The sequence below is a fragment of the Cetorhinus maximus genome, chromosome 18, assembly GCF_964194155.1.
Source record: "Cetorhinus maximus chromosome 18, sCetMax3.hap1.1, whole genome shotgun sequence".
NCBI lineage: Eukaryota > Metazoa > Chordata > Chondrichthyes > Lamniformes > Cetorhinidae > Cetorhinus > Cetorhinus maximus.
This window is the reverse complement of record NC_135896.1, coordinates 23,665,117-23,691,706: the sequence shown is the minus strand read 5'-3', so window position 1 is coordinate 23,691,706 and position 26,590 is coordinate 23,665,117. Positions and strand designations below refer to the sequence as shown.

Genomic DNA, 26,590 nt, shown 5'->3' with positions numbered 1-26,590 from the left:
TATGGCGTGCATTTCTTTATCAGCCAAGGCACGGAATATAAGACCAGCAAGATTATGCTAGAACTGTATACAACGCTGCTTAGACCACAGCTTGAGTACTCCATACAGTTCTGCTCACCACATTACAGGAAAGACGTGATTGCATTACAGAGGGTGCAGAGATTTACGAGGATTTTGCCAGGATCGGAAAATTTTAGCTATGAGGAAAGATTGGATAGGCTCGGGTTGTTTTCCTTGGAACAGGGGAGGCTGAGAGGTGACTTTAAAAAAAATTATGAGGGGCCTGGATAGAGTAAATAGCGATGTCCTGTTTACGTTAACAGAGGGAGGCAAAAACCAGGGGGCATATATTTGAAGTAATTGGTGGAAGGATTAGAGGGGAGATGAAGGAAGATTTTTTTCACCCAGAGGGCAGCTGGAACCTGGAACTCACTGCCTGTAAGGATGGTCGAGCAGAAGCTCTCACCATGTTTCCAAAGCACTAAGAATACTTCTATTCGAAGAGCCATGACCTGCAGAACTATGAACTGAGTGCAGGAAGGTGGGATTAGGCTGGTTAGCTCTTCGCTGACCAGATTGGACACAATGGGCCCAGCAGCTTCCTACTCTGTAGTAAATTTTCTATAACCGTATGATTCTATTCTGTGCAAACATTTAGAGCTCGTACAGTCGCTTTCATTTTGTTTCTGGGGATTTTTTTCCACTGAAAACAATTGTCATGATTGAAAAGATGACAATAGCAGATTCAGTGTTCAACAGCATATTTTAAACTGAACTGCTATTATCCAATGTGACTTGCACCTGTGCGTATGTTGCATCTCTGGATTTGCACTACAATTGTACTCAATTTATTTGGTTGGATTTTACTGGCAGCAGTGTGTCCCATATTTGAATCATATAGTCAACTAACCCATTTTCAACAGTTTACTTTTACATATTACTTACCTTGAAATAAGACTCTTGCATAAATGGTTTGGATATTTTAATATATGAAACTTCTGTATTCAAGTATTGTTTATTGAACCAGTTGATGTATCTTGTTGGAAAGTACCACCTTTTTCTGAGTAAAAGCTTCATTTCTGTTGGTGCCTGGAAGAGAAGAGGTTAGACAGTAAGGGAGGGTTACAGAATTTGTGAAAAGAACATTCCTGATATTAATACTTTGACAGAAAAATAATATTTTACGAAATGGTACATTTTGCTCTGTGGTTTTCTATATTAAACATGTATCGTAAACTAATTAAAAAGTATGCTTGGGCATACTACAAGATTTTAACTGCCTAAGTCACAAGAGCAGAGTTTGAGCAGTTTACCTAACCAACATAAAATTCAGACTGGTATTACAGACTGTAACATGATGGCAGATGGTTTAATCTAGATAGCGATGACTCTTTATGTTATATTGCCATCTTTGTTCATTATAAATATCAGGGAAATGCATAATGCTGAATTACTGAACCATATTTATTGTATTAAATAGTATAATAGCAATTTATTATTGATATGAATTTTGTAATGTATTTATCGAAAAAATTCAGTTTATTAAATGAAGAAGAAAACTAGTTTCTTAAAATGATAATACAGTCATTGTGTTTTATCTTGTGCTAAATTGCTGCAATGATTTTCGACTTAGTATCTCTAAAGATTTGGTTTCCATTCAGAAATCATGGTTTTAATCCCTAACTTTGACTGAAACCTGAGCCTTGTTGACCTTTATTACTGACATTCTTAACTTGGCAGCTGAGGAGTAGCTTGTTGCAAGCCTGTCCTGCTGGATATATCAATCTGTCAGCTGGTGTGTAATGACCTTGGTGATTGGCATGGAGAATTCTATTGTAAATGTTCCCACTTCAAGTTGAAGGAGGCTGTTGTGGCCTTGTAGCACTATATGAAGGAATAGAAAGAAAACAACATGCAAATATGGCATCTTTTTCGACATGCCATAGCACTTCACAGCAAATGAAGTACAGTCACTGTTGTAATGTGAGGAAACGTGACAGCTAATTTGTACACAGCAAGATTCCACAAACAGCCAAGATATAAATAGCTTAATAATGTGTTTTATTGATGCCGCTCCAGGGATAAACATTGTCCAAGACACCAGGAGTACTCCCCTGCTCTTTCCTAAATAGTATCAAGGGATATTTTGCAGCCACCTAAAAGGGCAGATGGGGCAGAATTTTGCCGTCGGCGAGCAGGGCGTAAAATGACGCGGGATGACGTCGGTCGAAACCCCCGACGTCATCCCGCCCTATTTAAATTTTCAGGAAGGCGAGGGTGCAGCAAAATCAGCTGCGGGCCCGCCGACCTGTCAATGGCCAATTGAGGCCATTGATAGGATCATTTATACAATTAAGGGACCTGCCCGTCCAACCTTAAGGTTGTCGGGCAGGCCAGGAGCCCTGGCGGCAAATAGAAAAAACATGAAACCTCATCCACCGGCAGGATGAGGTTTCATGCAGGGTTTTAAAAAGCTTAATAAAGTTATAGTGTAAATTATGAACATGTCCCATCTCATGTGACATTGTGACATGAGGGGGACATGTTAGGGAATTTTTTTTTCTACTTTTAATCTTTTTCAAAGTGGAAGCAATCTCCCTGAGGCTGCACTTAGCCTCAGGGAGATGTGCGCTCTTTCGTGCGCATGCGCAAAAGAGTGCACTCTTGCTTTTGGGGAATCCCCCCCGCCTGCACAGTAAGTGCATAGCACTTAATTGGCCCGTCCACGAAAAATGGCAGTGCGGCCCACTTCTCCAGCGGGGATTTGCTCCCCGCCCGCCAGAGATTGGGTCAGGCCCACCCGCCCAAAAGGCAGAAAATTCTGCCCCATGGAGTGTCAGTTTAATATCTGCTGTGAAAGATAGCACCTCTGACAGTGCAGCTCTCTCCCCAAACTGTTAAATATTTAATTAGAAAATTGTATTTTGAGTTTAAGAAGTGTTTTTCAGCATATATAGAATATCACAGATCAAAAATTACTGGTATATATTCTCTATTTGCATACAGTAACCTATATCACATTGTCTTGGTAATTGTTTGATTTGAACATGCTTGTTACAGCTTGAAACTGAAAATATAAAATGAAACTGAATCTTAATCAATAAATTAATTAACATAGGCACCACAGAAACATCGATCTGACAATATGAAATAAACTCTTCATGTACCCTTTGTTGATGTTTTTCTCTTTATTAACCCTTACAGTACACAACCGCAGCAATGGAGTGCATGAGGCAGTATGTAAGTGAACTGCTGGACTTTATAGCTGATATGCACACGCTGACCAAATTGAAGGTACGTGTATGCTGAAAATTCTGTTTCAGCTCCAGTGTTTTTGAGGCTGCATCATAATGCATTAGGAATGGGTTGGAAAATTAGGCCACTTAACCTCATGTGTCTGAACATTGGGCTTCACAGGATGCAATGCATGAGAGGATGCAATACAGACATACCTGGATGCTACCTGATATGAAGAAATACAAATATGAAAAAAAGATTTGAGAAATTGAGTCCTTTTTGTTAGATTCTGTGTCAATATGATAGAAGTCTTTAAAAATATGAGAAGATGGAGCAGGGTAGATAGAAGCAGACTGTTTTCAGCAGTTGAGGGGCCATAGATACAAGAGTAAATGTTAGCTATTATGAGGTAAGATTGGACAGGCTGGGCCTGTATCCATTGGAGTTTAGAAGAATGAGAGGTGATCTTATTGAAATATATAAGATCCTGAGGGGACTTGACCGTGTGGATACTGAAAGAATGTTTCCTATGTGGGAGAGGCTAGAACTAGGGGAGACAGTTTAAAAATAAAGGGTATGCCATTTAAGATGGAGATGAGAAGATTTTTTTTCTCTCAGAGGGTCATTGGTGTGTGGAATTCTCTCCCCCAGAGAGCAGTGGAGACTGGGTCACTGGGTCATTGAATATTTTTAAGGCTAAGTTAGATAGATTCTTGATTGACAAGGGAGTCAAATCATATAGGGGGTAGAAAGCAAAGTAGAGGTGAGGCCACAATCAGATCAGCCATGACCTTATCAAATAGCGAAGCAGGCTTGAGGGGCTGAATGGCCTACTCTTGCTCCTAATTCATATGTTCATACTTAGAACAGAGAGAAATTGGTGACTTCTTTATTCAGAGAGTTGTGAGTTTGTTGAATTCCCCTCTAGCATTATTGCGCAGAAACGATGTCAACATGTAAGATTAGACTGTGGATTGGTGGATGAAGGAAAGCTTACATGGAGGGTAAATATTGACGTGGACTGGGTGGGTCAATAGCTCCATTCCCATGTTAAAATTTCCATGTATTTCTGTGTATAACTGTGTTGAGTCTAATGATCAAAAATGTGACCTGGGGGTGGAGAAAATTAGGCTGCGTTACTGGTAAACTGGAGCTGTCATGGAAATCTGACCATCATTCAAATTAGCTCCAGCTGCATGTCCTTACTTCAGGAATGGCTCTGTCAAAGTACATAACTGTTCTGTATAAAATAGGCTTATTGCCTCCTGGAAGACTCTTAAGAACTGGGTGCCTCAAGTGCGCTTCTTAAAGGCACATAAAATAAGCTCTTCTTTTGCATTTGCTAACCCCGTCTAAAGCTGAAAAGGCAGGTGCTTATTTTCACTGACTATGCTAAACAAATGAACTAACTCCTCTAAATATGATCTACAACATAAACATTCTTAACTTAGCAATTAATGAGCAAGAATTCAGTAGGGTTCATTTGCAGGCGCAGGGATTGCGATGTGTGTTTATCCAGAAGATCGCAATGCTGCTGACTGGCTGCATGTTCGGCGGGGTGGCCCAGGGGTGTGCGTGGCTAACACAAATCACAGTTAGCCTGCAGTTCTTAAAGGGCCACAGCAGCTGGTGGAATTGATTTCCATTCACAGACAGAGTAAGACTGCCAATGAAGCAGCAGGTCAGAGAGGTGGGCTCTCCGGTTCTCTAATAGATGCGGTCTTGGAGGCCTTAGTCCAGGCGGTGGAAAAGAAGAGAAAGGTTGAGTTTGTGCATGGAGACAGGGGGGCCAGCAAGGCACAAACTTTGAAGTGAAGGGGAGGATGTAGCCACGGAGGTCAATTCAAGGAATCTGGCTCCAAGGACCTGGCTGCAGTGCGGCAAAATGTTTAATCACATCACATAGGTGGTCACGGTCAGGGAATGCATCTTTAAATGCCATATCCTCACCACCCTCACCACCAACCTCACATACTTCTCAATGCACCATGCCCCCATCACTCACCAATCAGCAATCAGGACTCGTGCCTAACAGTCAGATGCTCTACTTGACCCTCACGCACTTAGAAATGTTGCCAGTCTCACACCCACTCCTTGCAGCTTCCTCATAGTTCTGGCTATTCAGCTATGACAGGCACATCACCAAAATACATTACAAAAGACTGACTGACACTCTTCCCTCTCTCTTGTGGGACAAGGTTGCATACAACAGGAGGGAGCAGAGGACTGGTCAGCGATAGACACCCCTGCATCTCTTGAGCCCCTTGGAGGTGATGGCGCTGTGAATTATTGAGCTTGCAGTGACTCAGTCCATTGCAAATGGTATCACTGCGAATATTTGAGATGATGGCGTGTTCTTGCCTTAAGCATCTTCTCCAACCCCACCACACCCTCATCCTGCTATCTGGCATGAAGTGCAAGCCACAGAGGTTACTTTCCACCCAACCCCTTCCCTCAGCCCAATCCTTCCCTTCTGTATTTCTGCTCTGTGGTCAGTCAGTGCAACCTTGCCATGAAGGCAGGAGCAAGAGCAAACATCTGAGGAAGAAGCATTGTCACTTGACCCAGCACCTGTGCCCTGCTGCTCAGCTATTGGCACTGTGCATACTTTAGAGGTTAGTATAGAGATGGTGAGTCAGCGAGCAGGAATGAGCTGCAGCCAGGCCAGGGGGAAAGCAGAGAACTCAGATGAGGAGCTCAATTGGGTGACGTACAGGAAAGCACTGATGGAAATGCACATCAAGATGTTTGGTTCATCAGCAAGCCTGCCAGAAAGCTTGTTTTCACTGTCAAGGAGCTTGTTGCCCAATCTTTCCAGCATGGAAGTGGTGGCCAACTCAATGACAGTACTTGCAGACCCAGCTGTCATGCAATATCTGGTGGCTGATGACTCAGCTTCCATTGCAGCACAAGCAGAAGCCACACAACATCTCAGTGCTGCAGTGGAAGCTCAGACTAAGGCCATGAGATCCATACTTGTTCCTGTGCAAGCCCAGCTTGGGCTCAGATTGCTGTCACAGTTGCCTGCAGATACCTGGCTCCCTCAGCAGTCCAACACTCTGTGCTTCAGCAAATTACTAGGATTTCTGAGACACCTCCCTGGGAGAGTGCTCATGGCTCTGGACATGAACTTGCTGTCCTCTCTCAGGAGGACAGCATTCATGCTTCTGCCATTATCACTCTGCCAGCACTCTTGCTGTGGCATGTCAGTTGGTCAGCCCAGGCTGCTGCTACCTGTACTGAGGTGGTGCAGTTTGAAGCCAGGTTTTCTAGGAGCAGATGTGCTCAAGGTTTGCCCCCCAAGACCAACCGCAGTTTCCTGCATTCATAGTTTTCAGCCTTCACCAATCATGTTGCAGCCTGTGGCGTAACACTGCTTAGCAGCAGCTTAGGGCAGGCAGAGACACCCACAAGACAGGCGCTAAGGAAATGCATAAGGCATTTTGTGCGTATTATTGGAAATGCTGTTGGATAAAGTTGTGGAATGGATTTTTGTGGTGTCTGTTGTTTCAGGATTTTGGCTGAGGAATCTGTGATGGTTCATTACAGAGGGATGAAGAGGTGGGGAGTTATGAGGCACAGTTATATGGGTTTGAGTGTTTCGGGGAAATGGAGTCTGTTTAGCTGCTTACTGACGGCCTGTCTGCAGTGATGGCATCCCAGATGCCTTCTCTCTTCCTCTTCCTGCCCCTCCTCCTCTTCCTCCTCCCAAGGGCCTTATGAAGATCTTGTATCAAAGGCACTGCTCTCATGAGAGCTGAAGCAGACCATCATGAGTTTGGAGATTGGCTGTGACGAGCACTCGAGGGCTCCTGCTGAGGGGTTCTGGTGTAGGAACTGGTGTTATACAACACTGATGTTCCTGGTGGCAGCATAGTTCTCATATCAACACTGCCGATGCATGGTCAGGTGGCGGAGGGGTGTCATGAACCATGTGTAAGAGCATGTAGTCCTTGTCGCCAAGCAACCATCATCTAGCTCTTGGTGGTAGCTCGAATATGGTGGATACAGCTGACTCGTGCAGAATAAAGGCATCGTGTCTGCTCCCAGGACAATGGGCATTCATCATCATGGTGCTCTGTGCATGGCTGTACAGCATGTTCAGGGAGCAGTATCCTTTGAAGTTGAGTTACACGTCTCTGTTAATGTGTGGCATTCGCAGAGCCACATGCACACGGTCGATGTCAACTCTGCATCATTGGGAATCCAGCTACCCTGCCAAAGCCATGTACCCCCTTCTCCTGTTTCTCTCTGGTTAGGGAGAAGACTGTGAAGTCCTCTTCTTCTTGTGCAGGCAGCCCCTGTGACATCCCTAATGCAACATTGCACGACAAACTGAAATGCTTGCGATCTCATCAGCTCCAGCCTGAAAAATCCGCTTTTGTAGAAATTGAGGACGATCTTTACAACCATTGACAGCACCATCCTTATTCTGCTCTCTGCTGCAGGTCTGATTGGAGGAAGTGGCACATTTCAGCAACTATCTCCTTGGTGAACTGTAGCTGCCTCAGACACTGCACCTGGCTGAAGAAGAGGCAGGAAAACTGCCCTATCAATACTCTAGGAAGGTACGCTTTTCTAATGAGAGCATTCTCCTCCTCCCTGTTGTGCTACTGCCCAAGAGGAACTGCAACTATAGCCCCCATGAGTCTCGGCGGCCTTTCTGTTTATGGGCCTTCAGGCTTCACTAAACTCCTTGGAAAAGTCCTGCACCTCTCACTTCTGACTCCAATAACTTTTCAGAACTCCTCCAACAGCACAGTACACAGCACTTCCACTTACTCTGCAGCAGCGTAAGAAAGTCAGAAGGACCTCACCCAAAAGTTCTATGCAGATACCTTTAAAAGGCAATAGTTGGGGTCAGGACTGTTTCCTCATGTAGCTGAAAGCATGTTCAGCTGAGAGCACATAAGCGTTAACAGGATCTACGAGATTCAAAATGGCGGGTCGAGCACCAAATCAGCACTAGACGCTGAGCGATGTAATGATCTGTCCACTCTGCATGCTTCTAGCCTGCACTAGTGTCCTTACAAGCATGGTGGCTGGAAGCAGGTTGGCTGCCATTTTCTGGTCTGCAGGCTCCAGCATGGTTGACACCAGTGATGCTACAGAGCCAAACTTTGCAGCCTAATGTCTTTGATACGTCAGGATGGGGGAGAATTGAGTGTGTGTGGGATGGCCAGTTTAACCATAGTGGGAAGTGTTTGACTGTGGTATATATACATATATATATATATACCCACACTGTATGAAATAATTGCAAAAGCAGACTGTTCAGTCCCAGGCATCACGGGTGAGCCACAAGACCATAAACAGAATTTTAGGGAAAATGAATTCTGGCTGATTCCCCGCCAAGTGTCCACCCACTCTAACAACCCCCCACTACCCCATAGTCCAGGAGCATTAAGAACAGTTACAGCATGTTTAATTATTTGCGATCTAATGTAAGTTACAAAATCTTTGCTTTCCAGGGTCACATGAAGACTTGTTCTCAACCTTTGCATGAAGATACATTTGGCGGGCACCTTAAAGTAGGATTAGCACAGATAGCAGCAATGGAAATTGCCAGAGGAAATCATCGTGATAATAAAGCTGTCGTTCGCTACTTACCATGGCTGTATCATCCTCCCTCTACCATGCAACAAGGGTAAAGTGGTGAACTGTGGTACTACGTTGTCATACAAATGTATACTTTGTTTCTAGAAACCAAAGCTATCACTTCCTACAAGTAAAATAATGTAGTTCATTGCATTTTGCACTGTGTTACCACAATGTTCTAAAAATTACATTGTCCTGGAATTTGCAGTCAGATTGAAGGGACAGCGCTTGCTGTTGCCCTCGAGAAAAGCTGGCCACAAAGACTTAGTGGGCTGGAGAGTATCAAATTCCTATATTCTGACATGACTTTGAATCTGACGCCATCTATAGGGGATGTGTGGCACCCAGCATTAGGCAGGCTGCTCAGACAATCAGATTGAACAATTATCACCAACAGCAAGCCAGAATGTAAAAAGCACGTATTTTAACCACTTTTTAATCACTTTGTAGGAAGCCAAAACAAAAATGATGGGTACATCCACATGGGATCAAGATGAAAATATAAAAACAAACTTTAAAATAATAAATTAAAAGATATATTTTCAGGGCCAGTGAAGTTATTCAGCAGTATGTATGATATAGTACCCAGTTACTCCTGTTTGAACAAGGCTTAACATTTTCAATAGTTTTTACAGTTGGAGTTCAGACCAAATCACCAATTTTGTTACTGTTGATTGCATCTGTGATGACTGCAACAGTGCACCCTGCACCCTGTAGAGAAAGCAGGACAGCAACTTGCAGGTTTCCACATTTAACTGCGCATTTGCAGATGCCAGAAATTCACATTGTAATAATGGTGAACGCTGACAGTTTCACCATCATTCCAATTGCAAATTCTGGCCCATTATATTGATTCAGATTTTGTTAAACACGCAGTGAAATTAACATTTAAGGAAACAAGTAACAAAATCAAGAAAGACATATGAAAAGCAAACAGTGAATTTATTAATAAATATCAATCCGTCTATGAATGTCTAATTGTATTTTTTTTTTCTTTTTCTCCTCCACCAAACGTTATAGTCCAAAAGAATTTATTGAGTGCGTTTCCCATGTTCGTCTTTTGTCATGGCTGCTACTGGGGTCTCTTACACATAGTATTGTGTGTTCAGGATCCACTTCATGCACGCCTATTCCTTTGGATGCTGGTCCACATATTGCAGATCATCTTATAGTTATCTTGATTGGATTTCCTGAACAATCCAAGGTAATGTGAACATTTCACAAATTAGAATCTGAACCCTGAGAATCTAGAGAATGCCATTCAATGGTTACTAAACTGCAAGCTCTGTATTATATGACTGCATGAAAACCTAACATCTGGATTTCGCACAAGAGTCCTCCTGATCTATTGCTGAAACCCCAAGAGAAATGGTCTGAATGGCTAAAAATGTCCATTGCATTTCCCCAGGGTTTTTGCTGATCTCCTGTTGAATACATGATCGGAGATTGGGAGGACCTGTAAAAGATCTCCTTCCAAGCAGCAAGATCGAACCACTCCATTGTATCTGGAACCTAGTTATCTGTGGAGTGCTGTATAAATGATGATAAAGTTCTGAGGTTCAGGAGCACACCGCCCCATAGTGTGTTTGTATCTATAAATATACATATACTTTTGAACATTCCATGAAGTGATTTTATTTTGTTTTAGGTTTTTTTGTGTGTCCAAGAGCTCTGAAAGTTTGTTATGCACCACCTTCATGCTGAGCTAAATATTTAGGATAACGTTACACAAATTTATTTAAAAATAACTTGTAATTAATTTTGGGAAAATTCTGTGGGCCTTAAGACACCGCTATGATTTTATCTTCGATAGTGTGAAGTCAGGCACTGCTATTCACTATTTTATCTCTAGTTTCAATTGTTGTATTCAGTCTTTTCTTAAATCTTTGTCTGTCCATTATGGACCTTACTTGGGTTTCATTTTCATTGGTGAGAAAGGTTGTATAATGTGCAGGCAGTTTGTTTTGCCAGCTAACTCACCTGATGTTGAAAATTAACCACCAAAGAAACCTCTGGGGCACTTTATAGAGCAGTAGACACTGAGAAGGAGGGGGAAAGGGAAGAAAGGCATTGAGAGGAGGTAAAAATGGTGGCGAAAGGTTTAGGAGGCTTTTGAAAGCAGGGAGTTGTATCAAAGAAAGTGGATGTTGGTAGTAGATTGGAAGTGGGAGTACAAACAGACCTGGGGTTGGTTATCCTGGTTAGCAGTTCTGTGCTTATCTTGAAGTGGCAACCAGGCAGGTTAGTAGAGACAAAGGTCATGGCTTTTTATTGTTGTATATGAACACAATTGTTGCTGTTGGCATTTATGCAGAGGACATTTTAGCTCATCCATTTGGTGAGATTTGGGTCAATGAATGAGGGAAAAAGGTGTCATTGACTTACTTGCGAAACAAGACCCTAAAGGATATTGTTGGTGACCAGGATGGCCTTGGTGCCTTGGACCAAGTAGCAGTTCAATATTATGGGATGGGCAGATCGGAGGGCTAACTCTGAGAGTGAGAGTGAAATTGCAAGGCTTTGTTGCACTTGAGCAATTTTGAAAGATAGAGAAGGCTGGAGATGGAGTGTTACTCGGAATATATGGGTTAAGCACACACCATTTTGATGACAGAAGTGAATGTAAAGTTTTGAAGGATGTGGTGACCATGCCAGAGGTTAGGGACAGGCTGATGATAAAAGCAAGCATAGGACTGAGGAGGAAAAGTTGAGTAGTTGGGAACAAGAGGAGGTGGAGGGATTATGCATACATTTTGAGTTTGCATAGGATGGAACTCGAGGAAAAACTATAGAATTAGAGTAAATGGAGGGGTTAGGAGGAAGAGGAGGTAACGGTTAGGAGGTAGACCGGTTAGAGACATCAGAGTGAGTGCCCTTGATTATGGATGCGATGAAGGTCTGAACTGGTGTCTGAGGTGAGGATGGAAGGTGCAGTAGGTGATGGTAACTGGTAGTGGAGAACAAGAACTTGCAATTACTCCTGACCTTCAGGATTTTCATTGAGTAATATGAAGAAATGGCTGTAGAAGATGGCATATTACAGAGGATTATGGCACAAAAACAGGACATTCATCCACCTTTTCTCATCTAAATCTACCATCGTAACCATCTATTCCATCCTCCCTCATATACTTGTCTAGCTTCCCCTTAAATACATTTATATCATTCGCTTCAACCACTGCCTGTAGTAGTGAGTTCCACATTCTCAGCACTCTTTTGGGAAAACAAGTTTCTTCTGAATTCCCCGTTGGATTTCTTAGTGACTATCTTATTGATGACCCCTAGTTATGCACTTCCCCACAAGAGAAAACATTCTCTCTGCATCTACTCTATTAAAACCTTTCAGAATTTTCAAAACCGCTATTATGTCAACCCTCAGCTTTCTCTTTTCAAGAAAAAAGGACCCAGCCTGTCAATCCTTTCCTGATATGTATACCCATACATTTCTGGTGTCACCCGTGTACATCTTCTCTACACCCTCTCCAGTGCTTTTGTTTGTTTTTTGTTTACTTTGTTTACTTTTTATAAGATGGTTACCAGAACTGCATGCAATACTCTAAAAATGGTCTAACCAAGGTTCAATACATCTTTAGCATAATCTATCTGCTTTTCAATTCTATCTCTCTAGAAATAAAGCCTAAAGCTTGATTTACTTTTTATATATGGCCTTGCTAACCTGTGGCACAACTTTTGATGATTGGTGTATTGTACCCGAGCCCTGTTGTTCCTCTGCTGCACCTAGACTTGCACCTTCCAAGGAATAAGTGATCTCTTTATTCTTCCTACCAAAATGTACAAACTCACATTTATCTGTGTTGAACTTTATTTGCCAATTATTTGTCCATTCTGCAAACTTATTAATGTCCTCCTCCTATAATTTGTGGCAGCTCTCCTCACTATCAGTGGTCTCCTTATTACTTTTAATGATGAAGTTGAGGGACTGGTGTATGTGTGTTGCAGTTATGAATTCACGTGAAGGGTGAGATTGAGGGAGGTGAGGAGTCATCTGTTGTGTGGGAGGGTGAGTAAAATGGAGGTTGCAGTTATTGAGATTAAGCAGTAGGGTGAGTAAGATGGAGGTTGCAGTTATTGAGATTAAGCAGTCTTTCCATTCAGAACTAGAAGGTAGACAGGAAGAAGGTGAATTGGTGAGAAAGGTACCTGGGGGAATCAGTCAATGTGGAGGATCTAAAAAGAGGGGTAGAAAAAAAGTAACATGTTCAAAAGCGGTGAAAGAGGGGAGACGGTGACATTGTGGTATTGTCACTAGACTGGTAAACCAGAGACCCAGGGTAATGCTCTGGGTACTCGGATTCGAATCCTACCATGGCAGATGGTGGAATTTGAATTCAATAAATATCTGTAACTAAAAGTCTAATGATGACCATGAAACCATTGTCGATTATCATAAAAACCCATCTGGTTCACTAATGTCCTTTAGGAAAGGAAATCTGCTGCCCTTACCTGGTCTGGCCTACATGTAGCTCCAGACCCACAGCAATGTGGTTGACTCTTAAAAATGCCCTCTGAACAAGGACAATTAGAGATGGGCAATAAATGCTGGCCTAGCCAGCAACGCTCGCATCCCACGAACGAATGAAAAAAAAGGAGGTCCAGAAGGATAGAGCAGTGTGCAATTTGAAGATGAGTGCTTTTGGCATTTATGAAGAGGGATGGAACATGTGGCTGGGGAATGGCCTCAGTGAGAAGAAGTTGCCATCTCTGAACCAGATTTTGATGAAACCAAAGGATATCAATATGCTCCTCCAGGATGAGAACATAAGAAACTGGAGCAGGAGTAGGCCATTTGCCCTTTGAGCTTGTTGTGCCATTCAGCAATATGATGACAGATCTTCTGCCTCAACTCCACCTTCCCATACTATCCCCTGTATTCATGAGGTCATTGATCGAGAGGAATTTGCTTATCAGACAGCAGACGTTTTGTTGTGGGAGAGAGTGGCCTGGGGCTCACCAGGAAGGAGGTTGGGGAAACTCGCTGAGGAATAGGGAAGAGGATAGAGATGATCTCCAAATAATATGTTGAGACAATTTGTGGAAATGTGGAATAAGACAGTTAAAATGACTATTGGGACACTGGAAATGGCGTTGGATGTCTAGATTGATGATCCCCCTTCATAGGGAATCCAGCCATTTCAGGGATTTATTGCTAAACCCTTTCCCTGTTCCATATTCATGACACATATATTCAAATCTAACATACAACACTTAGCATTTATCATCAATTATCATTGGCAACTTATCTTTGCCTGAGGATAAATTTTCTGAATCCTCCTGAATAATAATTGTTTTTCTAACCAAGCAGTTTTCCCAGAAATTGTTCTTGAATGGTTTACTTATTTTATTTTATACTTATCCTGTGAATAACAAAGTAAAACGAGGATAGATCTTCCACTATATTGTCACTCATTACAAAAATAATCCCATTAACAGCCAGTGTGTATAGCCTATTTTTAACCTCTTATGCCTAACCTGCTACTGTAGCCTAATTCTACTTACTGTTATTTTCAGTAAGACTCTTCTCTTAAAGATAGCTATTTGAAACATAGAAAGGACATATCGCCACCACAGAAATGTATCAAGCTGCTTTACAATTAATAATTTATTTCAAGAGTTACGTAGGAAAATATATAGCAAGTTCTTGCATGTAGCAATGAAAACAAAATGACCATTTAGTCTAATTTTGGCATAATTAAGGGATTATTGTAGGTGAGGAGGTTGGAAGATCTCTGCTTTATTTTGAAGAATGTCATGCAATCTTTAGCATTCACCTGTAACAGATAGATGGCGCCTCAGTTTATTGTAGTGTGTAAAAGATGGATTCAGAAGCCCATTGACAATGTCAGTTTTGTTTCTCGTCTTTCATTAAACACAATGGGATCGATTTCAATTGCCAGTAGGAGCGGAAACAGAGTGAGTTGAAAATTGCATTCCTGGAGGGCTGCACTTGATCCCGCTGCGTCCGGACAGTTTGAAATTTTCAAAAGCCTTTGGGGATGTGGAGGTGAAGGGGGAGCCGGAAACCCTTTCTCTGCCAATTAATGGCCCCCATAAGCCCCTTAAGGAGCTTGTCAAGGAGCTGGTCTGAAAAGGAATGGGATTTTTGATATTTTTTTTTCTGGATGAAGCAGAACCTGTACTTTAGTGCACAGCTGTCAGGGTCGCCATGAAGCAAAAGAAAGTTTGTTTCATCTGTGTTTTTGTTGTGGAATGTGAGGGGTCAACTAGCGCCAGGTAGAGCGCTGTTCCTCAACTTGGCGTCCATGACCACTTTGCACCATCCTTTTCCTCCTGACCCTTCCATGAGCTGCCTGCTCACCTCGACAAGGCAGCAGCAGCCCCCAACATGGCTTTCGCTTGCTTTTGCCACTGGCACCAGACAGGAAACTTCTGCTTCCTGGAGGCCTCTAATTGGGTGTCAAGCTCACCTCCTGCCTAGTCAGCCCATTTATATTTAAGAATAGCATTTCCAGAATGACGCAGTTTAGGCATGGGGTAGGGACCTGGAATTCACCCAGGTGTCAGGTTGTTGATCCTCTCTTTGAAAATCCAACTCATTGTTTTAATGCAGTGGATTAATCAGACATCACTTTTCTTTGCTAATGCCTGTTATGATTTTGATTGATTTCTACACATTCAGTTTAGATGATTTCCAATAATTTGCCTACTGTTAAAGTTAAGGCCTTTAGTTTTCAGGAAAGCCGTCTTGCCTTCTCGTCCTTGCTATCTAAGTAACTTACTAAAGCGCTCAGCATTCACCTTCACTGCAGCAAACACATGTAATGCTGGAAAAACTCAGCAGGTCTAACAGCATTGGTGGAGAAAAAAAACAGTTAACATTTCGAGTCCTTATGACTGTTCTTCAGAACTAAAGAGAAGTAAAATGTAATGAAATTTATACTGTTTAAGGGGGGTTGGAGCTAGTGAAGCTGGATAGAAGGCCAGTGATAGGTGGAGGCAAAGGAGAGATTGCGAGAGATGCCATGGACAAGAGGACAAAGGGGTGTTAATGATAGTGAAACTGGCTAAAGGAGGTACTAGTGGTGGCATTAAGGTCGGAAGTCGGAATGTGATAATGGCAGGACAAGGTTAAGCACTCTGGAAAGAACAACATGAACAAGTGACAGATGACCCTGGTGGGGGTGGGGTGGGAGGAGGGGATGGTGGTGGGAAAAAGTGTGAAAGTAGGATAAAACAATGAATAAAAATAAATTTAAATAAAAATAAGTGGATAAAAAATTTTTTAAAAAATGAACAAATAAAAATTAAGAAATGAGAATGAATAATGAAAAAAGGGGACATAAAGAGGGTGAGGATGGAGGAGCGAGTTCATGGTCTGAAGTTGTTGAACTCAATGTTAAGTCTGGAAGGCTGTAAAGTGCCTAGTCGGAAGATGAGGTGCTGTTCCTCCAGCTTGCGTTGAGCTTCACTGGAACATTGCAGCAGGCCAAAGACGGACATGTGGGCATGAGAGCTGGGTGGGGTGTTGAAATGGCAGGTGACGTAAGGTCTGGGTCGTGCTTGTGGACAGACCGAAGGTGTTCCGCAAAGTGGTCACCCAGTCTGCGTTTGGTCTCTCCAATGTAGAAGAGACCGCATTGGGAGCAGCAAATGCAGTAGATCAAATTGAAGGAGGTGCAAGTGAAGGGCTGCTTCACTTGAAAGGAGCATTTGGGTCCTTGGATGGTGAGGAAGGAGGAGGTGAAGGGACAGGTGTTGCACCTTCTGTAGTTGCATGGGAAGGTGCCGTGGTGGGGAAATGAGGTGTTGGGGGTGATGGAGGAGTGGACCAGAATGTCCTGGAGGGAACGGTCCCTATGGACTGACGGCAGGGGAGACAAACGGAAGATGTATTTGGTATTGGCATCATGCTGGAGTTGGCGGAAATGGCAGAGGATGATCCTTTGAATGCAGAGGCTGGTGGGGTGAAAAGCGAAGACAAGGGGGACCCCATCATGGTTCTGGAAGAGAAGCGGTACCGAAACAGTCATCGACATGGGTACTCATAGCCACACCTTTTATTTGGCGGCTATGGGTACCCGCATGGGCCCCAGTTATGCCTGTCTCTTTATGAAGTGGGACATTCCTTGTTCCAGTCCTACTCAGGCCCCCTCCCACAACTCCTTTTTTGGTACATTGGTGACTGTTTCAGTGCCACTTCATGCTCTTATCTGGACCTGGAAAAATTTATCAATTTTGCTTCCAATTTCAACCCCTCCATCACCTTCACATGGTCCATCTCTGACACTTCCCTTCCCTTCCTTGACCTCTCTGTCTCAATTTCTGGTGATAGGCTGTCCACCAATATTCACTACAAGCCCACTGACTCCCACAGCTACCTCGACTACAGTTCCTCACACCCCGCTTCCTGTAAGGACTCCATCCCATTATCTCAGTTCCTTCGCCTCCGTCGCACCTGTTCTGATGATGCCATTTTCCAAAACAGCACTTCTGACATATCTTCCTTCTGCCTCAACCGAGGTTTCCCGTGGTTGACAGGGCCCTCAATTGTGTCTGACCCATCTCCCATACCTCCACACCTTCCTCTCCCTCTCAGACTCATGATAGGGTCTCCTTTGCCCTCAGTTTTCACCCCACCAGCCTCTGCATTCAAAGGATCATGCCCTGCCATTTCTGCCAACACCAGCATGATGCCACCACCAAACACATCTTCCCCTCACACCCCCTGTCAGCATTCCGTAGGGACTGTTCCCTCTGGGACGCCCTGGCCCACTTCTCCATCACCCCCAACACCTTATTTCCCTCCCACGGCACCTTCCCATGCAACCACAGAAGGAGTAACATCTGTCCCTTCACCTCCTCCCTCCTCACCGTCCAAGGGCCCAAACACTCCTTTCAGGTGAAGCAGCCCTTCAATTGCACCTCCTTAAATTTGGTCTATTGCATTTGCTGTTCCCAATGCGTTCTCCTCTACATTGGAGAGACCAAACGCAGACTGGATGACAGCTTCGTGGGGAACACCTTCGGTCTATCCGCAAGCATGACCCAGACCTTACTGTCGCCTGCCATTTCAACACCCCACCCTGCTCTCATGCCCACATGTCCACATGTCCGTCCTTGGCCTGCTGCAGTGTTCCAGTGAAGCCCAACGCAAACTGGAGGAACAGCACCTCATCTTCTGATTGAGCACTTTACAGCCTTCCGGACTTAACATTGAGTTCAACAACTTCAGACCATGAACTCTCTCCTCCATCCTCACCCCCTTTATGTACCCTTTTTTCAATATTAATTCTTATTTCTTAATTTTTATTTTTAAATTTTTATTTTTTATCCACTTATTTTAATTTCTATTTTTATTTAAATTCATTTTTATTCATTGTTTTTTCTTATTTTCAATCTTTTTTCCCACCACCGTCTCCTCCTCCCACCCCACCCCACCCCATTAGGGCCATCTGTCACTTGTTCATGTTGTTCTTTCCAGAGTGCTTACACTTGTCCTACCATTATCACATTCTGTCTCCGACCTTAATGCCACCACTAGCATCTCTTTTAGTCAGTATCATTATCATTAACACCCCTTTGTCCTTTTTTCCATGTCATCGCTCACAATCTCTCCTTTGCCTCCACCTATCCCTGGCCTTCTATCCAACTTCACCTGCTCCACCCCCCTTAAACAGTGTAAATTTCATTACATTTTACTTCTCTTTAGCTCTGAAGGACAGTCGTAAGGACTCGAAATGTTAACTTTTTTTTTCTCCACAGATGCTGTTAGACCTGCTGAGTTTTTCCAGCATTTTCTATTTTTGTTTCAGATTTCCAGCATCCACAGTATTTGACTTTTATGTAATTTTAGTAGCTGGACTCTTTGAAAGTGATTCTTTTTTTATCACTTGTCAGCCTCTTCACTTCACTTGCTTTAGAGTCATAGAGTTATACAGCACAGAAACAGGCCCTTCGGCCCATCGTGTCCATGCTGGCCATCAAGCACCTATCTATTCTAATTCCATTTTCCAGCACTTGGCCCTTAGCCTTGTATGCTATGGCATTTCAAGTGCTTATCTAAATACTTCTTAAATGTTGTGAGGTTTCCTGCCTCTACCGCCTCCCCCAGGCAGTGTGTTCCAGATTCCAACTGCCCTCTGGGTGAAGAAGTTTTTCCTCAAATCCCCTCTAAACTTCCTGCTTCTTACCTTAAATCTATGCTCCTTGGTTATTGACACCTCTGCTAAGGGGAAAAGTTTCCTCCTGTCTACCCTATCTATGCCCCTCATAATTTTGTACACCTCAATCAGGAATCAGGTCCCCCATCAGCCTTCTCTGCTCCAAGGAAAACAACCCTAGCCTATCCAGTCTCTCTTCATAGCTGAAACGCTCCAGCCCAGGCAACATCCCAGTGAATCTCCTCTGCACTCTCTCCAGTGCAATCACGTCCTTCCTATAGTGTGACAACCAGAACTGCACACAGTACTCCAGCTGTTGCCTAACTAGCGTTTTATTCAGCTCCAACATAACCTCCTTGCTCTTATATTCTATGCCTCGACTAATAAAGGCAAGTATCCCATACGCCTTCTTGACCGCCTTATCTACCTGTGATGCAGCCTTCCGGGATCTATGGACATGTACACCAAGATCCCTCTGATCCTCTGTACTTCCTAGGGTCCTACCATTCATTGTGCATTCCCTTGCCGTGTTAATCCTCCCAAAATGCATTACATCACACTTCTCAGGGTTAAATTCTATTTGCCACTGTTCTGCCACCTTACCAGCCCATCTATATCATCCTGTAATCTAAGGCTTTCCTCCTCACTATTTACAACACCACCAATTTTTATTTCATCTGCAAACTTATTGCTCATACCTCCTATATTCACGTCTAAGTCATTAATGTACACTACAAACAGGAAGGGTCCCAGCACTTATCCTTGCAGTACACCACTCGTCACAGGCTTCCAATCGCAAAAACAACATTCGACCATCACCCTCCGCTTCCTGTCACTAAGTCAATTTTGGATACCATTTGCCAAATTGCCCTGGATCCCATGGGCTCTTACTTTCTTGACCATTCTCCCATGCAGGACCTTGCCAAAAACCTTACTGAAGTCCATGTCTGCATCAACTGCACTACCCTCATCTACGCAACTAGTCACCTCCTCGAAAAATTCAATCAAATTTGTTAGACATGACCTCCCCCTGACAAAGCCATGCTGACTATCCCTGATTAATTCCTGCCTCTCCAAGTGGAGATTAATCCTGTCCCTCAGAATTTTTTCCAATAGTTTCCCTACCAGTGATGTTAGATTCACTGGCTTGTAATTACCTGGTTTATCCCCACTACCCTTCTTGAATAATGGTACCACATTCGCTGTCCTCAAGTCCTCTGGCACCTCTCCTGTCGCCAGAGAGGATTTCAAAATTAGTGTCAGAGTCCCTGCAATCTCCTCCCTTGCCTCACATAATAGCCTGGGATACATCTCATCTGGACCTGGGGATTTATCTATTTTTAAGCCCACTAAAACCACTAATACCTCCTCCCTATCAATGCTAATTTGTTCAAATATATCACAGTCCCTCTCCCTGATTTCTACACCTACATTGTTGTTTTCCATAGTGAGCATAGATGAAAAGTAACCATTTAAAACCTCATCTACGTCCTCCGACTCCACGCACAGATTGCCACTTTGGTCCCTAATGGGCCCTACACTTCCCTTGGTTATCCTCTTGCCCTTAATATATTTATAAAATGCTTTGGGATTTTCCTTTATCTTGCCCACCAGTGTTTTTTCATGCCCCCTCTTTGCTCTCCTAATTACTTTTTAAAGTATCCCCCCCCTACACTTTCTATACTCCTCTAGGGCTTCTGCCATTTTCAGCCCTCTGTATCTGCCATAAGCCTTTTTTTCCTTATCCAATCCTCTATATCCCTTGACCTCCAGGATTCCCTGGACTTGTTGGTCCTACCCTTCACCTTTACGGGAACATGTTGGCCCTGAACACTCAATATTTCCTTTTTGAGTGACTCCCACTGCTCTGATGTAGACTTTCCTACAAACAGCTGCTCCCAGTCCACTTTGGCTAGATCCTGTCTTATTCATATTGAAATTGGCCTTTCCCCAATTCAGGACCTTTATTTCTGGTCCATCTTTGTCCTTTTCCATGACTACCTTAAATCGTACAGAGTTATCGTCACTATCCCCAAAATGCTCCCCCACTGACATTTCTACCACTTGCCCGGCTTCATTCTCTAACATTAGGTCCAGTACCACCCCTTCTCTTGTAGGACTTTTTATGTGCTGGCTCAAAAAGCTCTCCTGGATGCACTTTAAGAATTTCGCCCCCTCTAAGCCTTTCACACTAAGACTATCCCAGTTAATATCGGGGAAGTTGAAATCCCCTATGATTATTACCCTATTATTTTTACACTTCTCTGAGATTTGCCAACATATCTGCTCCTCTATCTCGCCCTGACTGTTTGGAAGTCTATTGTACACAGCAATATTTCTTTCAATAAAATGGGAGAATGTATGCATTTCTTTCTAATAAAATAACCAGAAGGCACAGATTTAAGGTGATTGGCAAAACAACCAGTGGTGACTTGAGGAACAAGTGGTTCAGGTTTGGAAAGCTCTACCTGAGAGGATGGTGGAAACAGATTTAATAATACCCTTCAGAAGGGACTTGGCTTAATACTTGAAGAAGAACAAATTGCAGGGCTGTGGGGAAAGCAAGGCAATGAGACTAACTGGAGTGGTCTTTGAAAGAGCCATTGCAGACTTAGTAGGCCAATTGGTCTCCTTCTGTACGATAATATTCTATGAGTCTGTACACAATCAGATTTATGTTACTTTAAGCATGGCATCATATTTCATTAAATAAATACATTGACAGGAAACATATTGAGCTGAAATAAATATCATTGACTTCTTGCTTTAAACACAGTTCATCTTCTAGATACAATGGATAAAATGGCTATGGATTCAAATATTGCATCATGTTATTTTGTATCTGTGTTAAAGTATCTGTGTCATAGCATCTTTAATACACCTCATGGAATCAGTTAAATGCACTAATTAATTTCTCTATCAGTCTTTTGAGTTTGTGTAAATGTTTATCACATGGGGTAAATTTGTAAAATTATAATTTTAACCTCTCTGCACTGCAGATGTGATGTTTAAAAGAAGAGCACAGTAACCTGAAATTTAAAACTATCTGTCTTGTATCAGTCATGTGCAAGATGGTGCATAGATTTAACTGCAATAAATCAGCAGTTTTTGTTTCCTGTTTTATAGACATCTGTATTGCACATGTGCTCCCTATTCCATGCATTCATCTTCGCTCAGCTTTGGACAGTCTACTGTGAACAAGCAGCTTCTGCTCCTGCACTACAGAACCAGAATGAGTTTGTCTGCACAGCCATTCTGACTGCCCTTGAATTCTGGAGTCGGGTGACACCTAGTATTTTACAGCTGATGGTTCATAACAAAATGGTGAGTAATAATCAGAATTTTTTTTTTTTATTCGTTCACGGGATGTGGGTGTCACTGGCTAGGCCAGCATTTATTGCCCATCCATAATTGCCCTTGAGAAGGTGATGGTTCACCCATTCTTCTTTCCCCTGGTTACATAAGTACAAAAACATGGACATTATGGTAAACCTTTATAAGACACTGCTTCAGCCTCAGTTGGAGTACTGTGTTCAACTCTGGGCATCACAATTTAGCAAGGGTGTGAAGGCATTAGGGGAGGTGCAGAAAAGATTTAAGAGAATGGTTCCAAAGACGAAGAGACTCAGTTACTTCGATAGATTAGGGAATCTGGGAATGTTCTCCTTAGGGAACATTGAGAGGAGTGTTGAAAGAGGTGTTCAAAATCATGAAGAGTCTGGTCAGAGTAGATAGGGAGAAGCTGTTCCCATGGGCTAAAGGGTTGAAAACTGGAGGACACCGATTTCATGTGAATGGCAAAAGAAAGTAAGGTGACATAAAGAAAATCTTTTTTCATGAACGAGTGGCTAGGATGTGCCTTTCGTTTTATCCTTTCATGGGATGTGGGCAACACCGACAAGGTCAGCATTTATTGCCCAGTGCAGTTCTGAGAGTGTGGTGGAAGCAGATTCAATCGAGTCTTTCAAAAGTGAATTGGATAATTATCTGAAGAGAAAATATTTGCAGGGCTACGGGTAAAGGTAGGGGAGTGGGACTAGCTGAGCTGCTATTGCAGAGAGCTGGCATGGACACGATGGGCCAAATGGCCTCCTTCTGTGCTGTAACCATGCTATGATCCCTTGATTATTTTAAGAGTATGTCTATAACTAGATATAATCCAAATCCCATCTAACATGTTAAATAAAACCAAAATGCTGGAAACACTCATCGGGCCAGACAGCACGTGTGAAAAGAGAAACAGAGTTAATGCTTAAGACCTTTCATGAAAGGTCAGTGACCTGAAATGTTCACTCTGTTTCTCTCTCCACAGATGCTGCCTGTCTTGCTGAGTATTAGCAGTATTTTCTGCTTTTATTTCAGATTTCCAGCATCTGCAGTATTTTGCTTTTGTGAATAATGTTCTCAAAACTAACTTTTCAGACATATTAACTTTTATTTAAGCATCTTCTCAAGTGAAGATTTCTTCACTGTGTTACAGATGGTAGAAATGGTTTGCTTGCATGTTATCAACTTGATGGAGGCTCTACAGGAATGCAATTCAACCGTCTTCGTGAAGGTGATTATATTTTATTATGTCTACTATGAGAGATCATGATTTTTTTTTACATAGGTTTTATATGCCCATACTAACGAGTTGGACAAGATAAATGCACTTGCTGCATGTCACACAATTTTAGGATGTGAATTAATTTTCCTAATCAGAGTCTGTTTTGTTAAGTTACACTAATTATGAAAACAAAAGCAAAACACTTTTAAACCATTATTGTACAAACCTGATGCTACTTAAAACATTGGACTTAAAATAACCATGACCTGGATTTTTGTCGAATCAGTACAACTTGGCAGATCTTTAAATATGGCAGGTGGAACACAGATGCGGAAGTCCTGCCTCCATTTCCGGGAGATCCCATTTTGCCACAGGCGAAGGGGGTGGTGTGTGAATCCCCCCGAATTTAGCAGGGCCATTTGATCTGACTGCTGAGTACAAATGCACCCAAATTTTGTTACTCCAACAACTTTAACCCAAAGTGAAAGGGGGATTTAAGGTCTATTTAAGTGTCATGATCTGAAGGAATTTAAGTCCCCAGCCCTTTAAAATTGAAAAAAGACAGTCTGCAGATTTTAGTTAGAGTAAAAGAACAAGAGACACCTAATGCTGGAGTAGATTGATTGACAGGCCATCAGGTTTAGCTTAAACAAGAAAATCATTAGCCATCTGTTTTTGCAATTTCAATGGACTCCATTGTTAGATTTCCCAAGGTTTGCTATTATATCTGAGCCCATTATGAATGCTTAGCTGAATTTCAAAAGGTCCAGAGCCATGTATGTATCTCAGTAGGGGACTGTGTAGATACTTTGATTGACATTTTAAGAGGTTATTGAAGTATTAGCTGTCTTTGATGTGGTTAGTGAAATAGATGTTTGTTTGCAAATGAGGGGTTTTACATTTTTTGAATGTGTTTCGTGAATGAGGGTTTTTTTCAGTATCAAGTGTATTTGAGTGAGAGATCTATTAGATCATTTGAAGTTTGTTTTTATTTTCATTTCAACATGGTTCCTGAGGTCTGCCTATTGTGGATACTGGATGAGTGGCTATGGAGGATTCGCAGGGTCATGGAGGATGTCTGGGGAATATGAGGGAGCATGGAGGTGGCATTTGGTTATGGGGGACATGAAGGTGGTATGGGAGTGACTGGGGAGGTGAGGGCTAGAGGGCCAAACAGCCTTCATTGCAAACTGAGGTGAGCCTTCTAACCAGCCCACCTTGGCACTCACCTACCTCTGTGGCTGCCTCCAAACTGTCTCCATCCCACTCCCAGAATGAAAATATAGCGGGGGTGTGGGGCCCTTTTAAGGGAAATCAGTGTGCCAGGTCAGGAAGTTTCCCAACTTGACCTTTCAACTTCCTCCACGAAAATCCAGCCCCATGTGTTTCGTTCAGTTACGTGAAAGTGTTGCTTTGGAAAATATACACCATGTTGAACACGTAAATTATGGAAATACCAATGTCAGTAATGGTTATATTCTAAAAATGGACACCAATTTTATATAAAATAGTGCTTACTCTTCTAATTGACTGCAATGACTCATATGTTGAGCTTTTGAAATATTGTACAGATATAAGAAATACTCATTGCATCTTTCACCACAAAATATATTGTGCATGCAGTTCTTATTATTTTAACAAAACAATTTGAAGTGTCCATCCATTCTTCCTTTATTCCCTAGTTAGATGGAATACAGCATTATTCATTTTTGAAATTGCAAATGATGGCTTGATATGATTCCAGTTAATGACTTATAATTAAATACATTATGTCGATTTTAATACACTTCAACTTAATATTGATGGATATGGTTTTATGTAATCTTTGCTTTTTTTGTTATGTTTGGAGTTTAGTAACCCGTAATGCTTTGTGCTGATTTCATTTTCGATGTTTTCATGATTAAATAACATTCAAGCAGCCCTGTAAATTAGTAGTGACAGCTCGATCCATAGCACCAGATAACCTTGGATCCATAATGTAGGCAGTGCAGAATAATTGCACTTTTGTTCATAAATCAGACATCCTGTCAAGCTTCATGTCATTGAAGGTGGAGTTCATTTTGGTGAAGCTGTCCAACCCTAGTGAAAAGGAGCAAAAAATAAAATATAGCCAGGACGTTTATCTTCTTACAGCCTAGTATAGATACGGACATAATTATTGTATCATTTTGCAGCAAGCCTATGGGCAGTTAATCCTAAATTGCATTTAGTTCAAATCCTATCATGACATTCAAAATGCTTCACAGCTACTGCATTACTTTTGAAGAGCAGTCAGTATGTAGGTGGCCAATTTGGGCTTAGTAAGGTCCCATAAAACAATGAGTCAATAACCAGGTAATCTACATTTTTGTGCTGGTGTGGAGAAATTGTTGGCTATGACACTAAGAAAACTCCCTGTGCTTTTTTGAATCGGGCTTTGGGATCTTGTACATTTATCTGAGCAGGAAGACAAGGTCTCAGTTAGCATCTCATCTGAGAGACAGCACCTCCATTAAGGCAACACTCACTCCGTATTGCACTGTAAGGGCAGGATTTTACTGTCGGCAAGCGGGGACAGGGCCCGCTCGCCAATGCGTATAATGACGCGCGGTGACATCAGGGGGAACTCCCGACGTCACCGCGCCCCATTTAAATTTTCAGGAAGGTGGGGCACAGCAAAATCAGCTGCGCACCCGCCGACCTGTCAATGGCCAATTGAGGCCGTTGACAGATCAATTGATGTAATTAGTGGACCTGCCCATCCAACCTTAAGGTTGGCGGGCAGGCCAGGAGCCCTGGCGGGAAGTAGAAAAAACATGAAACCTCATCCACGGGCGGGATGAGGTTCCATGTAGGGTCTTAAAAATTTTAATAAAGTCTTTTTGGAAATTATGAACATGTCCCAACTCATGTGACATTGTCACATGAGGGGGACACGTAAGGGAATTTTCTTTTTCTATTTTTAATATTTTTTAAAGTAAAGGCGATCTCCCTGAGGCAGCACTTAGCCTCAGGGAGATGAGTGCACTCTTTCGTTTTTAGGCATTACCCCCCCGCGGCACCCCCGCCCGCACAGGGAGTGCATAGC

General features: G+C 42.6%; 2 protein-coding genes across 2 annotated transcripts in view; one reads left to right on the top strand and one right to left on the bottom strand.

Moving 5' to 3' along the window:
• Nucleotides 1–26,590, top strand: part of unc79 (unc-79 homolog, NALCN channel complex subunit) — a 201,467-nt gene that overhangs the window by 169,289 nt on the left and 5,588 nt on the right. The window contains exons 45-49 of the mRNA XM_078562184.1: nucleotides 3,205–3,294; nucleotides 8,709–8,884; nucleotides 9,856–10,039; nucleotides 22,101–22,298; nucleotides 23,455–23,532. Coding sequence (XP_078418310.1) covers nucleotides 3,205–3,294; nucleotides 8,709–8,884; nucleotides 9,856–10,039; nucleotides 22,101–22,298; nucleotides 23,455–23,532 — 726 coding nt within the window. The remainder of the gene's footprint in view (nucleotides 1–3,204; nucleotides 3,295–8,708; nucleotides 8,885–9,855; nucleotides 10,040–22,100; nucleotides 22,299–23,454; nucleotides 23,533–26,590) is intronic.
• Nucleotides 23,400–26,590, bottom strand: part of prima1 (proline rich membrane anchor 1) — a 169,430-nt gene continuing 166,239 nt past the window's right edge. Inside the window, exon 4 of the mRNA XM_078562186.1 lies at nucleotides 23,400–25,602. Coding sequence (XP_078418312.1) covers nucleotides 25,563–25,602 — 40 coding nt within the window. The 3' untranslated portion in view covers nucleotides 23,400–25,562. The remainder of the gene's footprint in view (nucleotides 25,603–26,590) is intronic.